The sequence below is a fragment of the Nansenia antarctica genome, assembly GCF_963989245.1.
Source record: "Nansenia antarctica genome assembly, chromosome: 10".
In the NCBI taxonomy this organism is placed as follows: domain Eukaryota; kingdom Metazoa; phylum Chordata; class Actinopteri; order Argentiniformes; family Microstomatidae; genus Nansenia; species Nansenia antarctica.
In genome coordinates, this window is record NC_137680.1 from 4900385 (window position 1) to 4920011 (window position 19627).

Genomic DNA, 19627 nt, shown 5'->3' on the forward strand with positions numbered 1-19627 from the left:
GCACGCCGTGTGCATTGGCCTTAAGGCGACAGAGAAGCTTGTAGTTGCATAGGAAAAAACTCATCACAATTATGACATGGTGTGGTGAAATAATGGATTGTCATTAGCTTGACCTCTTTAGAGTAGGAAATGTGTTGTGGGGAAAACATTTTAAATGTGATGGATGATCAGTGCTCACATTATGCTGCTCACATTAATAAGTTGTCCTAATGTTTTTGATTCCAATCTAACTCACTCATTTCTTCACCCCTACTTTTAGTGTCATGGGCATGGAGTCTGAAGCTGATTGAAAAAGGAGAGTTGCTGTAATGTGAATTGCTGTATACTGTAAAAGGTTGTACATTCTTTCTAAATAAATCTTTTTTGAATTTCAGTTGGTTCATTTCCTAAAGTAATTGGCATAAAGCCCAGTGCACACGGCGTGCGATTTTGTCGCACGACAACATTCGATTCTCAATTCACACCACCGAAGTGAGTGGGTGTGAATGGAGAATCGAATGTTGTCGTGCGACAATATCGCATCGCACGCCGTGTGCATTGGGCTTAACACTGTACAGTATGTGGGTGGTTGTGAAACATTTGTTGTGACAAAACATTTTCTATACATTTTGTTATGTTTAAACGTACGGTAGAGTATTGACACTGAATGTGGCAATGATAAGGTGTCGACACAGTAATGTAGATGATTTCTTTATTGGCATCAGCAAAAGTGGTAAGCATGCATTAGAATTCTCATGATCCAGTTGCATCTCTTCTCTGCAGTATAATCATGTCGTATAATTCAATGGCCTAATAATATCATTGCACAATATTATTAGATAAACTTTGAGTATCACCACTATTTTCATTCATAAATGCAATTTACATGTAGCTGTATTTTTCATATTTTTACAACATGTCAAATAATCTTGTTATCAATCTTAGAGAGGAAAACAATCCAGTCAGTAATATCCAACACCCAAACAAAATATAAAGAAAAGAAAAACACATTTTTAGGAGTAGTAGTCTGGCAAAGATGGTGCTACTTATGGTATCTGTATGGAACTACTTGTTTTAGTTTTTACTATAGTAGCAATCACTGTTCCTTGCTTTAGTAGAATTCTTCTTTTGAAAGCAAAAATTTGGTCAACTCTTGAGCTTCATTGCATTGCATACGCATGAGTTATTAGGTCATGAGAGATACAGTATACACAGGTCCTTAAAACCACTAACAAAAGAAAATATACAATCGGCAGTTAGTTTCAGAAATGGCAGATACATCGGTCACAAAATAGGCAAAACTAGGGACATCGTTTGCCATGCAAGTCAAGTTAGAAACAAACACTTTCATTTGGCCTATACTATACTGTAAGTATCAATGTGTTTTCTTCGTATTGTTTTTTTTTGTTCGATGGGCAGGGAGTGGGTTTGAGCGACTTATGTATGTATGTATGTACATAAGGTATGTCCTCTCTCCCCTTCTCCTGATTTTGGGAGACTTATACAGACTGATTTGACCAATTCTCCCAATTCCTGTACACGCTCTACTAGAACGTTAAAGAGTGAACACAACCACAGCACAGTAAAGATGCTTACTTAGAAACGTTAAAAGAAGTTCCTCTGCCCGTTTTAAATGTGATGGAACACATTAACCTGTCTATGGAGATGTCTGTGACAACCTTTCCTTGCACTTATGAATGGTTTATCAATGTAACAGGAGATTGTCTGTCTGTCCGAATGTGAAACTATGTCTGTCTGTCTGTCTGTCTGTCTGCGGTACAAGAATAAACATATACTAAAAGTTAAAGTGTCCCAAAAGTCGCTGCTGCCTTTCCCTGAATTATTCCTTTCCTTATTCTCTCTCTCTCTCTCTCTCTCTCTCTCTCTCTCTCTCTCTCTCTCTCTCTCTCTCTCTCTCTCTCTCTCTCTCTCTCTCTCTCTCTCTCTCTCTCTCTTTCACTTTCCCCACTTCTACCTACTCAGCTATCTCTACTCACTGAATATGGCCTTTAAAAAAAATGCCACTTTTTTTTTCATAGCGCAAGAGAAAGTGAGGGAGGACAATACCAGTAAAGGCCTATCAGCTAAACCTTGAAAAAAGCTACTGGGCTACAATGATTTGGATCACACATGGACACACACACACACACACGCACGCGCACACACACACACACACACACACACACACACACACACACACACACACACACACACACACAACAAAATGATCATAATCTTAACATCTTAACCATGAGCTTGTATTAGTACAGTAAGTAGTAGTAATAATGGTAGCTGTGGTGGTAGGAGGTATGGGGGAATCGGAGAGGTTGTTAGGTATGTCAGTATCAATTTATAAATGTGGGACGCTCTCAAAAAGGTCAAACGAACAAGCTTTGGCGTATCTGGGATAGAAAGGACAGTTATCTCCTGACCTATCGCCCTGCACACACACTCTCTCTCTCTCTCTGTCTTTCCCTTCCTCAGTCTTACCTCTCTCTCTCTCAGCGGTATGCTCCAGCCTGTGCCTGTGCCTGTTGTTTTTCTCATCTCCTCCCTTCCTCATTCCTTCTCTCTCTCTCTCTCTCTCTCTCTCTCTCTCTCTCTCTCTCTCTCTCTCTCTCTCTCTTCCTCACTCTCTCTCTCTCTCTCTCTCTCTCGCTCTCTCTTCCCCACTCTCTCTCTCTCTCTCTTTCTCTTTCTCTGCTGCACACTTCAATAATGCATGAGATGCAGAGATGGAAGAAAGTGAGTGAGACATCATCACGCCAAAACAGGAGGAAGAAAGAGGAAGCAAAAAGAAGATGGGAGGGGAAGGAGGACAAAGAGAAAAACTGAGAGCAAAAAACATCTAAACACGACTGTCACGTTTAAGTGCAAGATGGTTTGATAGAAAAACTTTGTGTGGAAAGAGGGAGGGGGAAGGGATAAATGTGGAGGAGTGGAGCTTGGGTTTGTGTAGTATTATTTTTTTCTTCTTCTCTTCTCTTCTTCTTCTCTTTCCTCTCTTATGTCCTTCCTCATGTCGGTGTCCCTCCGCGAAGCCGGGGTGAGATCAATAGAAGAAGTACACTACAATGAGAGGAAAGAAAGAAAGAAAGAAAGAGAGAGAGAAGGAAAGAAAGAAAGAAAGAAAGAGAGAAAGTAAGGAAGAAAGGAAGAAAGAGAGAAAGAAAGAAAGGAAGGAAGAAAGAGAGAAAGAAAGAAAGGAAGAAAGAAAGAAAGAGAGAAAGAAAGGAAGAAAGAAAGAGAGAAAGAAAGAAAGAAAGGAAGAAAGAAAGAGAGAAAGTAAGGAAGAAAGGAAGAAAGAGAGAAAGAAAGAAAGGAAGAAAGAAAGAAAGAGAGAAAGAAAGGAAGAAAGAAAGAGAGAAAGAAAGAAAGAAAGAAAGGAAGAAAGAAAGAGAGAAAGAAAGAAAGGAAGAAAGGAAGAAAGAAAGATAAAGAAAAGAAGAAAGAAAGAAAGAAATGGAGGATGTACGTCATTAGATTTTAGGGTCAGCAGATGCATGGGTTCTTCATACACACAAACTATCTGTACTGTACATGCAGCAGTTTGCACGACTGAGACTGTATTCTCTCTCCATTTAGTTGGCTTCATCATTTGTTGTTTCTATTGAACGGCTAGTAACAGAGGTATTATATCAATAATTTACTATAATAAGCTGTCATGAATAATTGACATGAAGTAGACAGTCCAGACGACCTGGGCCTGTTGTAGTATAAGTGCACTTCTGCATATACAAATATTTTTACAAATTAACCTATTTAATTCAGTGACAGAGAAAATGCACAATAATCCAACATTTCAGTTTTCACAATGAACGGAAGAGTTTCCTCCCTCCCGTAACTATTCTGGACCTGAGTCTTCATCGACTGAATCACAGCTAGACAGTATGAATATCAAAATGGTCTCTGTGACACTAACCTTCATCCGAACTGTAGCCATGTAGATAACTATACCTGACTCATCAATTTACAGTAACATTACTAAACTCTTTTACGGAGCAGTTCCCGCCTACATACATACATACTGTATATGACCATTGAAGAACGTTCCTAGAGGAAGGCCTATTTAACACCACAGTCTTTCAATGAAGCATGGGAATCTATAGAAAATCAGGCACTTTGAATACAGTACTTACAGAAAATGATTCCGACCACAATGACTCCGATTATACCACTCAGTATCATCATCTGGAAAGAAACAACACAGGAAGGTCTTCAATATGAGGCTGATTTAGAGGGTTCGTTCATCTCAGTCATCATCATCATCATCTACTATCAACGCTAACAAGCCAGATGTTTGACTGAGGTTGATTAATACAACCAAACATATTCTTGTATCTTATTCACCCGGAAACAGCCCTCCAGGACCAAGACTTGCCCCCCGGACAACAAGCATGCGCACACACACACACACACGCGCGCACACACACACACACGCGCGCACGCACGCACACACACACACACACACACGCACACACACACACACACACACACACACACACACACACACACACACACACACACGCACACACACACACACACACACACACACACACACAATACTTGTATCCAGTGTAATTTGTGAGTTGTTGTTATGCAATTCCATCAGTAGCTGCACACAGTCACAGCAGGGAAAGCTGCAGTGAGAACTTCCCTATTCCCCCATCATTCCCTGGAGCATCTCTCATCTCTCCTCTAACCCACAGCCGCTAATTAACGGGATTAGCGAATGGGATGACAGCCTTCCCTGGACAGACGCTGTGTGTCCGCCTCAACACACCTCACATTGCTGCCTCAGTTGTGTGCAGCATGATGCTGCCAACACACCGTGAGCTTAGAATGATAAGGTTCTATCTCCGTTTAGAATGATAAGGTTCTATCTCCGTTTAGAATGATAAGGTTCTATCTCCGTTTAGAATGATAAGGTTCTATCTCCGTTTAGAATGAGAAGGTTCTATCTCCGTTTAGAATGATAAGGTTCTATCTCCGTTTAGAATGATAAGGTTCTATCTCCGTTTAGAATGATAAGGTTCTATCTCCGTTTAGAATGAGAAGGTTCTATCTCCGTTTAGAATGATAAGGTTCTATCTCCGTTTAGAATGATAAGGTTCTATCTCCGTTTAGAATGATAAGGTTCTATCTCCGTTTAGAATGATAAGGTTCTATCTCCGTTTAGAATGATAAGGTTCTATCTCCGTTTAGGGCAGTTCAGAGATATTGAGTGTCAAAGTTTTTACATTCCGTTATGTTTTGTGAGATGGAACCTTTGTATTTTATGAATTACTAACTAAAACATTTCAACATTTTAAAAATAACACCACACAGGCATTAATAAACACCTAATGGATCAGATTATGTAAAAAACTCAATTTTGACAAAAATGTAGATAGAACCTTATAATTCTAACGTCACGACACATGATGCTGGTTTGATTCTATCATTGGCTATGAAAAAGATAGGACACCCCATGAAAACCTTTCTTTTTCAACTTATTTTACAGACATTTGATCAAAATTTGATCGATTGAGAAATTGAGATATAACTCAAAAAACAGATTCTTTTATTATTTGTAAAATGTTATTAATAGAAATGCATTTTCTTTTTTTCCTTTTCCGTGAGGAAAAAGTTATTATTTATAACATAACATTTATAACATTTATTACTACTTAAATGCCTAAAATTAGAATCAAGGTGCAAATGATTAGAACATCGTTAGAGAGGATTTAGACCTAGAGTTAAGCTCTTGCCACAATTGGTGTCAAAGTATAGTATGTAATGTCATGTCTACCATCAAAAAGAGACTGCACACGTTTGATTTTCATTGGATGTGTGCGAGGAGGAAACCATTGCTGTAAAAAAGAAAAAACTACAAAAAACTACAAAAACTACAAACACATCAAGGCAAGACTAAAGTTTTACAGAGAACACCTAGACAAACACCAGGACTTCTGGAACAATTTTCTTGATAGACAGATGAATCCAACATTGAATTATTTGGCACAAAGACAGCATTTGAGCACAAGAACCTCATACCAACTGTGAAGCATGGGGGTGGAAATGTCATGGTTCGGGGCTACTTTGCTGCAGCGGGGACTGGCCAGCTAGAATCCACTATGAATTCTTTATTGTATCAGAGGATGCTGATATTGGAGATGTTGAGAGGAGATATTGAGATGCTGTGGGGTGATTTGAAATGGGTTTGCGAACTCCTCAAACCTCACACAGCTGAAATGATTCTGCATGGAGAAGTGGGAAATAATATATATGTTCTCCCAGGTGATATCAGACACAACGCCTAATTGAGGTTATGTCAGGGAAAGGGGGGCAAAATCAGCTGTTAGGGCATTTTTCCTCAGTAGCAATTGGCATCTTTGTTAATTTTTTGTTAAATAAATAAATAAACAATTTTCATTGTTTTTGGTTCAATTACATCACCTTTACCTATAGATATTGTTTGAAAGAATATCAAATATTGATATGTCCATATTTCTTAAAATATAACTAAATATTTCATGGGGTGTCCTATTATTTTTTTTATGTTGTATGTTGTCGGTTGTAGGTACAGTGCAGAGAAACAAATATCTGAACCCCTACACAGTTCTCACATTCTGTTACATTGGAGCCTGAAATGTATGTTAATTAATGTTTCATTATTTTATTTTATTTTTATTTTTATTTATTTTTCTGAGTGGGGCAGTCCCACTCATATTTTTATTTAAAAATTGTATTGGACAGATATAGTGAAGACAGACAGGAAAGTAAGGAGAAGACATGTCAGCAGGGCATGGGCCGGATTCGAACCCATGCCGACATTTTTATGGGAATTTTGTATTTGTACTGGTAAATCGTAATTTTGTTATTGTATTTTCTCCTTTGTTTATTTGTATGTTACCACTCCCTTGTTTTACTCCCTGAAATAATAATTAAAAATTGATCACAAAAAAAAAAGTATTGTCATTACCTTGCAGTTCTTCCACCAGTACTTGTTCTTGAGCTTGGCGGCGCAGCTCTCGAACTGGGAGGCCCCGGCCTGCAGAGCATCAGCTCTGTCATCCAGCTCTGACAGCTTCTGGTCCCTCTCCAGGACCTTGTCCACATTCACCCTCATGATGTCTACCACCTAGAGGAAAGGAAGAGGGGAGGAAGGGAGGAGAGGAGAGGAGGGGGAGGTGAGAGGAGGAGGGGAAGGAAAGAGGAAAGTTAAGGAGAGGAGGAGAGGAGAGGAGAGGAGAGGAGGACAGGAGGGGAGAGGAGGGGTGGGGAGAGAAGGAGGTGAAGGAAAGAGGAAAGTTAAGGAGAGGAGAGGAGGAGAGGCGAGGAGGACAGGAGGGGAGAGGAGGGGAGGGGGAGAGGAGAGGAGGAGATGAAGAGGTGAGAAGAGAAGAGAGGATAGTCTACAGTATATAGAGCGTGTCTCACATCACTCATCTAATTCATGAAACATAATACTATTTGAAAACTGCAGTACATCTACTAAAGTAGATGGATAGATGAATTACTTCAGGCTCAAGATGTTTTATTCTTGTTTATATGAAAAGAACGGCCCAGATGGCCATCTTCAATAATGTATTTTAGTTACGTGCCATAACAGTTTTTCATCCTTCATTCCCTACTACGCCACAGAGTACAGCAAACATGGCATTCAAATGAACCTGCCATCTTGTCAGACCTATGAAATATCTTGTTGATGCGAGAAAGCCCTTGCCCCGACCCTGATAAGATTTGATTCGACAAGGCAGATCTAATCTGATCAAGGGTGGGGCAGTAGCTTTCTTCCATCACTGCATAACTGATCAAAATGATGAAGTCATAGCAGCCAACAAAATGATGTTGAAATGAAATGGTGTAATAAATCATGACAGAGTTGTGAAACAGAGTTTCATTTCTTTTTCAAAGACCCAAAGTTCCCCCTGTTTGGACAGCGAACAGTGCTACCGTTCTATCGGCTTTGTTCCTATGGAGTATTGGCTCTATACAAGGGCTGCATTTGATTCCAGATAAAAGGTTCCTTCCCTCCTGCCTTCAATCAGCTGACACGAAGGTGCCGCTAATTGCTCACACAAGTACTCAGCTGTCTCAGATCCAGGATGGAGAATGGGTGCAAAGGGCAGGGAACAACTTTCTGGAAAGATCTACAGTCCTGTGTTGACCACTAATCAACTAGATCCCTAAATCAAATGTAGATACTATAAAAGTAAACACACTATATCAAAGTTGGTGTATTTACTAAGGTGGTTTTGGCCTGGCTTGGGCCTGGATTTGTCCTGGCTTACCTCCTCTACTTGGGCCTGTGTCTGCTGTAGCCTGCGGTTGCTGCTGGTGTTGGGTGGGGCGGGTGGGCCCCCTCCTGGGGCACCATCGGGTCCAGGTGCCCCCGGGGCTCCAGGGGCACCAGGGGGACCAGCAGGGGCAGCAGCATCTGGGGCAGACCTGGGTGAGGGAGGAGATGTGGAAAGGGAGGAGGGAGGAGGGGCGAGGGGAAAGAGGCGGACATTTTACATTCACTGTGGATGCCCGTTTATCTAGAGCGACTTACTGTGAAGAAGCCTAAACAGCGAGCTAATCATACGAGCATCGGAAAAAATCACTGTTGGAATTAAAGTGTCACAGTACTACAACACAAAGTGTACAATTCAAAGCCCAAAACGTACCAGAAGGAGGGTGAGAAACTGGGAGAGGGAGAAGAAGAAGAGGAGGAGGAGATTAGAATGTTGTGATGTAGGGGGAGGTGAAGAGGAGAGGGGGAGAAAACCCCTCCAGGTAGGTAGAAATAGGTAAGAAGGATATGAGAGAGGAGAAGAGGGAGGAGAAGAGGGAGCTACAGTGATAATGGGAAATATTAGAGAGAGGAATGTAGGATGGAGAGAGGGGTGTATGGAGAGAGGGGTGTAGGATGGAGAGAGGGGTGTAGGATGGAGAGAGGAGTGTTTGGAGAGAGGGGTGTAGGATGTAGAGAGGTGTAGGATGTAGAGAGGTGTAGGATGGAAAGAGGGGTGTAGGATGGAAAGAGAGAGGGTGTAGGATGGAGAGAGGGGTGTAGGATGGAGAGAGGGGTGGAGAATGGAGAGAGGGGTGGAGGATGGAGAGAGGGGTGTAGGATGGAGAGAGGGGTGTAGGATGGAGAGAGGGGTGTAGGATGGAGAGAGGGGTGTAGGATGGAGAGAGGGGTGTAGGATGGAGAGAGGGGTGGAGGATGGAGAGAGGTGTAGGATGGAGAGAGGGGTGTAGGATGTAGAGAGGGGTGTAGGATGGAGAGAGGGGTGTAGGATGTAGAGAGGGTGTAGGGTGGAGAGAGGGGTGTAGGATGTAGAGAGGGGTGTAGGATGGAAAGAGAGGGGTGTAGGATGGAGAGAGGGGTGTAGGATGTAGAGAGAGGGGTGGAGAATGGAGAGAGGGGTGTAGGATGGAGAGAGAGGGTGTAGGATGTAGAGAGGAATGTAGGATGGAGAGAGGGGTGTAGGATGGAGAGAGAGGGGTGGAGGATGGAGAGAGAGGGTGGAGGATGGAGAGAGAGGGGTGGAGGATGGAGAGAGAGGTGTATGATGGAGAGAGAGGTGTAAGATGGAGAGAGAGGGGTGGAGGATGGAGAGAGAGGTGTATGATGGAGAGAGGGATGTAGGATGGAGAGAGGGGTGTAGGATGGAGAGAGGGGTGTAGGATGGAGAGGGGTGTAGGATGGAGAGAGGGGTGTAGTAGGATGGAGAGAAGAGGGAGGATGGAGAGAGGGGTGTAGGATGTAGAGAGAGGTGTAGGATGGAGAGAGAGGTGTATGGAGAGAGGGGTGTAGGATGGAGAGAGGGGTGGAGGATGGAGAGAGGGGTGGAGGATGGAGAGAGGGGTGGAGGATGTAGAGAGAGGTGGAGGGTGGAGAGAGGGGTGTAAGATGGAGGTGTAAGATGGAGAGAGATGTAAGATGGAGAGAGGGGTGGAGGGTGGAGAGAGGGGTGTAGGATGGAGAGAGGGGTGTAGGATGTAGAGAGGGGTGGAGGATAGAGAGAGGGGTGTAGGATGGAGAGAGGTGTAGGATGGAGAGAGGGGTGTAGGATGGAGAGAGGTGTAGGATGGAGAGAGGGGTGTAGGATGTAGAGAGGGGTGGAGGATGGAGAGAGGGGTGTAGGATGGAGAGAGGTGTAGGATGGAGAGAGGGGTGTAGGATGGAGAGAGGTGGAGGATGTAGAGAGAGGGGTGTAGGATGGAGAGAGGGGTGTATGATGGAGAGAGGGGTGGAGGATGGAGAGAGGGGTGTAGGCTGGAGAGAGAGGTGTAGGATGGAGAGAAAGGTGTAGGATGTAGAGAGGGGTGGAGGGTGGAGAGAGGGGTGGAGGATGTAGAGAAAGGTGTAGGATGGATAGAGGGGTGTAGGATGGAGAGAGGGCAGAGAGAATGTAAGACGTACAGGTAAGTTTACAATCCAAGAAGGATTTACAGTACGAGACTGTAGGTTAGTAGGAGGAGAGGAGGATAATAAGGGTAAAAAGTTGATGAGAGAAAGCAATTAAGGGTTATAGGATGGAAGAGGGGTGTAAAAGGAGAGGATGAGAGGAGGTTTAATGGTAAAAGGAAGAGGAGGTTAAGAGAGTGAGGGATGAGAGGGAGAGGGGCGTAAGAGGGAGAGTGGGTAAAGAGAGAGGGATGAGGAAGGAGAGAGGGGGGTGAGGGTTTTAAGCACATGCAGACTGAACTGGACAATCTCATTGACATTGACATTTTTTTACGTTTAGCGTTTAGTAAAGTGACTTACACATTTGTAAAGTACATTTGTCTGGAGTAAGTGAATCATATACATCGGTCATCATAAGCAAAAATCTATGCTAGGTCACAATGCTAGAAGGAGGAAGGATCACTTTTTTTTTCTCTGCACTGCTACTGCCTTAGACTGCTGAAGAGAGCCAACTCCAACATACACACTGTACAGTATTACTCCTTCCATCATATACAGTCACTCCTTTCGTCTTATATGCATCCATTCCATTGATGTGAGAAGTATTTTTGATATTGTCAAATATACATGTGGCATTAACTTGTTTTATAGATGCAGAACACAGTCTTGACCCCAGACGCCTTCAGTACAGTAGTACACGTACTGTCATTTGATATTCAGACGAACAAATGGTATTAGGCCTACCCTCGCTCAGACTAATCAATTCACATTGATATTGATATTCTGATACATCACAGGTACAATTTGTGGTGACCTGGAAATCATATTATGGCTAAAATAAATGCTCTAAAAATCAAATGTATTTACTAAAGTAAACCACTACTATTAATGTAAAATACAAATAAACAACTGAATTTAGCTAGTTGACTTTAAAAAATCAACTCACACACACTACATTATTCAGTAACGGCTGTGACGGGAAAAAACACTTGCGTCAGCAAAATAATTCATCATGCTGAAACACATCAATAGAGCAAAATCAAGGAGAAAAAGAGAGATATGAACAAAAGAATGGAAGAAGAGATTACTATCGGGCTTTTGTTGGAGTGGAATTAGATTTATAGTAAAAAACAAATTAAAAGAGGGAAAATCCGCATTGATACTCACATCTTCTATGCAGCTGCTTGGGACTGACTCACTGACGAGCGGCGAGGGGGGAGACGGGGGGAGAGGGGGGAGGGAAGGGTCTGAAGTAAAAAAAAAAAAAAAAAAAAGCTAAATCACCAAAAGAAAGGAAAAGATCTCGGCTGTCGTCCAAAAAGAGACCAAAACCCTCAGATATCCGACTGATTAAAGTGCCTAAGCGCGTTAATAACTAACAGTTGTTCTGCAGACGTTGGTGCAGTAATCTCAGATCGATGCTTTCGCACCGCAAGTCATCACTAAAGTGCCGCACTACCGAGGCACGCGCCGCGGAATAACGGGACCGGGGAATAACGGGACCAGCGGTCTGAAAGAAGTGAAAGGATGAAAGCGACGAATTCTCAATTTCAAGGGAAATTCAACCAGTTAATTTGTAAACTCCACACCAGAGATAAATCCAAGGATTAGGCCTTATTTGAAGGAAGGAAAAATGTTTTGAAGGATAGACGGAATGCAAAGATATTGAACTCCAGGCTATTTCCAAAAGGATGCTGAGTCGAGATGCTGCGAAACTGGAGAGAATAAATAAACCCCACAGATGGATATGCCTGGGTTGCAAGTTTCCTCCTCTAAAAGCTATACCTACACAACTCAATTCGAGTTTCGTTTCGCTTAAACTAATCGTTTTAATTTCACTGTATTTTTTTACCCCCCCCCGTTCTTTTTCTAATAGCCTACCAGCGCTGTCCCGCCTCTCCAGGCGCGTGTGTGTGTGTGCAAGCGAATCGTCGTGTGTCGTTTTGTGGGTTAGTGCGGTCGTTTCGCTTGTGTGTGTGTGTGTGTGATGGTACTATACTGCAATAATGCGTCGCTCCCCTTCCCTACCCTACAGTTGGACTCATAACGATGGTGCGGTACCTCTTTCTCCAACCCCCTCCCCCTTACTTGCTCTCCCTCTCCCTCTCTCCCTCCCCCTCTTACTTGCTCTCCCTCTCTCCCTCCCCCTCTTACTTGCTCTCCCTCTCTCCCTCCCCCTCTCCCTCCCTCCCTCTCTCTCTCCCCCTCTCCCTCTCTCTCAACACTTTGCAGTACTGCAGATTTCTCTGTGTCGGATAGGGCAGCAGGACGACACTGCGGTACATTGCATAGTACAGAATGTTGACTCGGCTGTTTTTTCCCCCATAGCAGAGATCTTCCTTCTCTGGGACTTTTACTATAGGCTATCACTTGCCTCGAGTCATACCTCTCCCCAAAATACATCTCCCTGCCTGGCCCGATATTTACTTCAAAACCCGTGTCTATATGACCCCCATTCCCAGCTATGAGCTCAGTTTAGGCAATGAATATAAACGTGAGGTGCGCCGTTTTGCAGAGCAAAGTGATAAGCAAGGATTACTTTGCATTTACATTGAAAACCTGCTTTCACCTGGGGAAAAAAAAAACAAATTTTGGATATGGTAAGGGCCTGCAATAGAACCATTGGATAACTGATTTATCAGATTATTTATTATTTATTATTTTAAATGACAGTTAATCTATTTATAGTATGCATATCATTATAACTATTATTTTATGTGTAAATATGTATATTATACACCCCACAACTCCACAATAAGTCACTCACATGTCAATAAAGGCCTGTCTTTATTGATACCATTCAAATAACCCCAAAATGCATCCACAACAGTTACTGTCGACCCTAGTGTGGAATGTCAATTTGTCAATCATCAAACTATCAAACTCTTTGTTACTCAAGTATTCCTGACCAGCACCTGCATTCAGTTTCACACATTGATTTAGTCCAGTATACATCATGAAGAATTCAACATTGGTGACCTTTTTCCAGCTTTAAAGAAGTCTGTATGTGGTCCAATCAGTGGGTTAGGGTTAGATTCTGTCTGGCCTTGCTTGATAGTTGTTGATCGGCAGTATTCGGTTGTTAAGTCTGACGTCAAATGTGACGTTTAGCAATTTCCGGGTCCAAACCAGAAATTCCCTGCACCAGAGTACCAGTGTACTACAGCGGTAGAATGACAGTTCAATCGTTTTTTAGACTCGGATCTATTCATACAACAAGGGACACAGCACTTTCCCGTTTGTCCCATATTTGTCAGCGTCTTTGAGCCTTGGAAAAAAAGCGCTATATAAATATAATTTATTATTATTATTACTGAGGCATTTCGAAGACAGCGCCTCAGCCAACTTTGGACCCGGAAACACGTGACGACTTAACAACCGAATTGGCCTATTTGGGTCTGGAGCAGATTAGCGGTGTTTGCCGTAGCGGTTGAAGTGGCGGTACAGGAATTTGATCCTCTTCTCCATGTTGTGCTTGTCGAGCGTCATCATCCTGTCTCCGACCATCTTCTTCTTCCTGATCAGGCGCTGCAGCTCGTTGCCTTGGAAACCCCTCACCCAGACGGGGCCGGAGATCAGGTCCCGAGGATGGGCTTTGAAGTCACCTGCAGACACAACGCAAGAGACATCAAGGCTGATAGGATGCGTTTTTCATTCATTGTATCATTCACTTGGAAAACTTTAGATACTCTGTATAAACTCATCAGTAATCACAATTAAGTTGTAACATCTAAGTTGTTGACACTCAGCTAGACACTTGGAGCATTTAACTTGACTGGGGACCAGTATAGAAACATGGGTCAAGAGGTCATTGAGTATACCTGGGACTGACCAGACTCGGGGTGACTTTGTTGCCATGACAACCAACTACCGTATTTTCCGGACTATAAGTCGCGGTTTTTTTCATACTTTGGCTGGTCCTGCGACTTATAGTCAGGTGCGACTTATATATCAATAATTCATAATCTCTGACTGACATGAACTGACATACGGTAATCTCTGACTGACATGAACCAAGGAGTAAATCCGCTAGCGCCTCATACACGATAGAATAGCCATTATACTTGACAATGTGGACATTAAACACGACAATGTGGACATTAAACATGATGTTATGGACCTTATACACAATGTTATGGACGTTAGAAACGATATTAAAGTCATTTATTCCTTCCAGAGGCTGTTTAACGTTGCAATGTTGTACCCGCGAGTAGCATTTTGCTACTTCTGGTAGCGCTTCATACGCGATAGAATAGCCATTATACTCGACAATGTGGACATTAAACACGACAATGTGGACATTAAACATGATGTTATGGACCTTATACACAATGTTATGGACGTTAGAAACGATATTAAAGTCATTTATTCCTTCCAGAGGCTGTTTAACGTTGCAATGTTGTACCCGCGAGTAGCATTTTGCTACTTCCGGTAGCGCTTCATACGCGATAGAATAGCCATTATACTCGACAATGTGGACATTAAACACGACAATGTGGACATTAAACATGATGTTATGGACCTTATACACAATGTTATGGACGTTAGAAACGATATTAAAGTCATTTATTACCTTTTAGAGGCTGTTCAAAGTTTCATTTTTCCTCTGCGACGCCATTTTGTTAGCCCCGCGCTAGCTAGCGGACTTTACACTCGATAATACAAGTATTCCGTAACCTTTCAGAAGAAGTTTCAACGTGAATTATGTCCTTCCTGGGCTTACAAATCCTCTCATGTCTCTTCACAGTGCCAGACTAGAGTCAAGCTCAACAGGGTCTTCTTTCCCCGCTGATTCCGCCAAGCCCGTTCCCTTGAACCATGCGACTTATAGTCCAGTGCGACTTATATGTGGTTTTTTCCTCTTCATGGCCCATTTTTGGCCTGCTGCGACTTATACTCGGGTGCGACTTATAGTCCGGAAAATACGGTACTTGGGATGGGATGGGGGCAGAGTCAAACTTACATCTTACTTTCTGGTCAACAGCTCTACTTGTAGACTCAACGGAGCCCTGTCTTTAGGATGATTTGTATAAGAGACAAAGGCCATAGCAGTGTGTGTGTGTGTGTGTGTGTGTGTGTGTGTGTGTGTGTGTGTGTGTGTGTGTGTGTGTGTGTGTGTGTGTGTGATAAACAAATGTCTGTCTACCTAGTGCTTTCACAGTAGCCTGTACTGCACAAACACTGTGATGTGGGATACATCCTAACAGTATGAAAGGACTTGCTCATGCACTGATGAAGACAAGAAAAAACCTAGCAGTACTAAGCATCCGCCATTTTGCCTTCAGCATAGTTTATAGATTATATAGAGTATTATAGAGTTTATAGTGTAGGTATAGTTTAAGTAGCAGAGGTTAACTATCCACCTTCAACCACCAGATGACCCCTACAGTAAAAGGATAGGCTATGACAGCACTATGATCTATCTACCCTCCCTCCACCCTCACCCAGAGAGCTTTGGACTGTCTGGATATGAACACTTGAACACTTGATCTCTGCACTTTATATTTATATTATTTATGACTCTTGCACTATGATGTTGGTTTGCACTGTCTTGTCCTGTCTTGCACCTGTCCTGTTGTAAACCGTGCTCCACTGTCCCAAACCACATTCCTAACATGTTTACATGTCATGGCAATAAAGTCTTCTGATTCTGATTCTGAACGTGACCTAAAATATTCATATTATCGGTGAAGCTCTGACTGCTTAGGGAAACTCACTCACCTAATATTCCAATGTTGTCATAAATCCCAAACATGCTCCTCTTTTCGGTCCATCTGTCCACCTTCTTGGGTTCAGGGATGGCATGCATGCGGACTCGACAGCACACACCTGCATAATACACATTATACAAATTTTCGTAAAACATTTTAGAGCTTTTTGCACACAAAATATCCCATACAAGATATGTCCTGAATCTTGTATAGCCTAAATCTGTAAACATATTAGACACCTTAGTAGCAACACGTCTTATTCTGAATTCAGGATCCTAATAGACTGTGAATGACAACAGCTGTACTGCAATGCCTCTGTTTTACATTAAATGTTGTAGCTACTAGGCCTATTATACCTACCACTGGTTATGTGTCTGGTGGTCTGGAAGGTAGAAACCCAAAGGGAACCTCCAGCTTTTAGCAACCCTCCCAATATAGACATGGCTCACTTAAAAACACAGGGAAGGAAAGTCAGAATTACTACATGCATGATGGGTATTTTTGGATAGTTGCCCGTCACTAATAATTTCAACAAGCGAAGTTACAATTCTATGACCTGTCATAGGCCTACTAGATTAAAACAACTCCAGACTACCCAGCTAGCTAGTATTATAACAGTTTAGCAAATATATATTTGTTTAAATAAAATAATAATAATAATAATAATAATAAATATATATATAAATCTAGGCTGCTAGTAACTCTATGAACTACTTGTTTTAGCTGCCACACACCGTGATCTTAGAATTATAAGGTTCTATCTCCGTTTAGAATGATGAGGTTCTATCTCCGTTTAGAATGATAAGGTTCTATCTCCGCTTAGAATGATAAGGTTCTATCTCCGTTTAGGGCAGTTCAGAGATATTGAGCGTCAAAGTTTTGACATTCCATTATGTTTTGTGAGATGGAACCTTTGTATTTTATGAATTACTAACTCAAAAATGTCAACATTTTAAAAATAACACCACACAGGCATTAATAAACACCTGATGGATGAGATTATGTAAAAAATAAAAAAAAATAAAAAAATGTTGACAAAAATGGAGATAGAACCTTATAATTCTAACGTCACGACATGTGTTTGAGGGATGGATGCTGTAAACACACGACCGAGCGAGCTAATAGAACTAGCACCAAGCGAGCAATAATTAGCCTACCTGTGGTGTTTCACGTCTTTGACACGTATTTATACACTTTGTACAACACAATTACAACACAAAGACAAACATTATAAACGTATAACCTGCCAACAACAGCAAAAACACCAGTTATCGAAGCTCTGATGTGACTAAAGTCATGCAGTTGTCACTATGGGGGCTTCCATCTTACAGTAACTCCCAGGATGCAACGCGCATTTTACCGTAGAGTCTCTGAACAAGCGCATTGGTAATTCTCTTCATGACGTCACTGGGCATTTACTGCACTGGAGCAAAGTGAGCTGCTTGACAACATTTCTTTTTACCACTAGATGGAGACATATTCTCATAGTTAAACCTATATCAGTCATATACCCTGAGCCTAACCCTAAATTATACATATAATAATAATAATAATCTACATGTGCTAATAACTATGGAGGACGGATCGTGCCACAATGAAAATACACACATCGAAAATGCAATACATTATGATGTAAATTGGGGCAAGATATATATATTTTTTATATATACATTTTTAAAAACAAAAGATTACTATGGGGTCAAAGTAAAGATTCTCAACTTTAATTCAGTGAGAATGAATTCATAAAACGTCAAAATAAAGTGCGTAGTAGCCTGCTTAGTAGCCTAATATTCCTTTTCATGAAATAACTGGCTGAAGTCTGCCACCCACTGACCCCACCGATGCTGGGTTACTAGGTATATTCTTTGTTGATTCTCTGCAGGCCTGTTCTGTAGCCATCTTCAGTTATTGTTTATTTCTAGGTCTTTTGTCTAAAATCTCATCATGAGGAAATTAAATAAATGTTCAATTGGATTTAAATCGGCAGATTGGCCAGTGGGCCAGTGAAGATTTTTTTTGGGGCCCTTTGATCCATTTCCCTCCTCTTGCATTCACTCTGGTAGGCTACATGATCACATTCGTCTTATCTGTCCAGCAGACAGGCTTTTAGGTACTTTTTTTAGAAAATTGTAACCTAACCATCCTTTTTCAGGACTATAGTTTGCATAACTAGTGGTTTGCACCTTGCAGTGAAGCGTGTGTAGTTTGCATGGTGCCATATTCTATATTCTATATGCCATATTCTATATGCCATATTCCATATATTCTCTGTGTACCACATGTACAAAAGAAGAGATTTGGTGAGGCTGTATTCTCATTTTATGCACCCAAATTGTGGAATGCACTGCCAGTTTACATAAGGGATGCAACCTCAGCAAATATGTTCAAGTCAAGACTAAAAACCCATCTTTTTAATATTGCCTTTAAATGAATTAAGATTATAAAAAACCCATCCTTTTAATATTGCATTTAAGTTACAAAATAATTAAAATAAGATTATATAATGATTAAAGCACTTTGAGCTGCAACGTTTGCAGGAAAAGCGCTATACAAATAAAGTTATTATTATTATTACATTCTGGTAGCCTCTGACACATTCACGTCTACCTCCTGGAGAGTGTTCCTGATCTGTACAACAGTTATTTTTTATTTATTTTTTAAATTATGGTGAGCATTCTTCCGTCATCCACTGTAGAAGTCTTCCTTGGCATACCAGCTTGTACAGCATGTGATTGCTGAGCTCACCAGTGCATCCTTTCTTTCTTTCTTTCTTTCTTTCTTTTTATGATGATTTTTCGTACGTCCAAGGTTTTGACTATATTTCAGATTTCTGAATATTTTTCTATTTCAGCCTCATAATGGCTTCCTTGACATGACATTCATCGGTGTCTCTTTGGTCCTCATGTTGAGAATCAATACTGGACATTGAGAGATCGACACCTGCACACATGATGTGACAGAACACACTTGACTCGTCAACACCTGTCAGGCCAATTTTCCAATGATTATGGTGGGGCTCATCATTATTGTTTGATTTAAAATCCAAACTGTTGGAGTAGCTAAAAGAAGCTAAAAGAAGACACAATGCTTCCAGGATACTGTATATCACACACTATACTAGAACAATATACTAGAAACTGAGGTTTCACACCACACACACACACACACACACACACACACACACACACACACACACACACACACACACACACAGACCCACACACACACACACACACACGCACGCACACACACACACACACACACACACACACAATGTGATGGTTTCAGTCTTACTGTACCAAAGACAGCTGGATGGAATATAAGATGTCAGCTTCAAAGAAACAAGCACAGCAGAAATGAATTCTGCCTAATTTTCGTTTCGGCTTTGACGTCAATGCCCCATGATGGAAAAAAAAACAAAAAAACATATACGCTTATCGACAATAAGATGTGCTGTAATTCAACCAAAGACTGAACGTGCTACAGTAAGCTATACATGGGCAGTACAGTGTCTGCATGTGCAATGTGCATCATGTTTTGGAAAGATTTGGGC

General features: G+C 41.6%; 3 protein-coding genes across 5 annotated transcripts in view; 1 reads left to right on the forward strand and 2 right to left on the reverse strand.

Moving 5' to 3' along the window:
• The window catches only part of tapbpl (TAP binding protein like), a gene marked incomplete at its 5' end in the record, with an annotated part of 4720 nt that extends 4420 nt beyond the window's left edge, over positions 1-300 (forward strand). The window contains one exon of the mRNA XM_080540536.1: positions 260-300. The remainder of the gene's footprint in view (positions 1-259) is intronic.
• Positions 301-4092: 3792 nt separating this feature from the next.
• Positions 4093-12648, reverse strand: vamp1b (vesicle associated membrane protein 1b; the record flags this gene model as incomplete). Its single annotated transcript, XM_080540537.1, has 4 exons — positions 4093-4170; positions 6944-7102; positions 8256-8412; positions 12599-12648. 4 exons carry the CDS (start codon positions 12646-12648, stop codon positions 4093-4095), a joined length of 444 nt encoding a protein of 147 aa, XP_080396663.1.
• A 492-nt stretch (positions 12649-13140) lies between these two features.
• On the reverse strand, positions 13141-17415 carry mrpl51 (mitochondrial ribosomal protein L51). Of its 3 annotated transcripts, none has more exons than XM_080541395.1 (4): positions 17318-17415; positions 16435-16522; positions 16085-16192; positions 13141-13968 (listed from the first exon to the last, which is right to left on the reverse strand). In XM_080541395.1, the coding sequence occupies exons 2-4, from the start codon at positions 16514-16516 to the stop codon at positions 13772-13774; spliced, it is 387 nt and encodes a 128-aa protein (XP_080397521.1). In that variant the 5' UTR covers positions 16517-16522; positions 17318-17415; the 3' UTR covers positions 13141-13771. The 3 variants fall into 3 exon arrangements, with proteins under 3 accessions (XP_080397521.1, XP_080397520.1, XP_080397522.1); XM_080541394.1 differs by having other exon boundaries at positions 17232-17407; XM_080541396.1 differs by having other exon boundaries at positions 17340-17406.
• Between the last annotated feature and the right edge of the window lie 2212 nt (positions 17416-19627).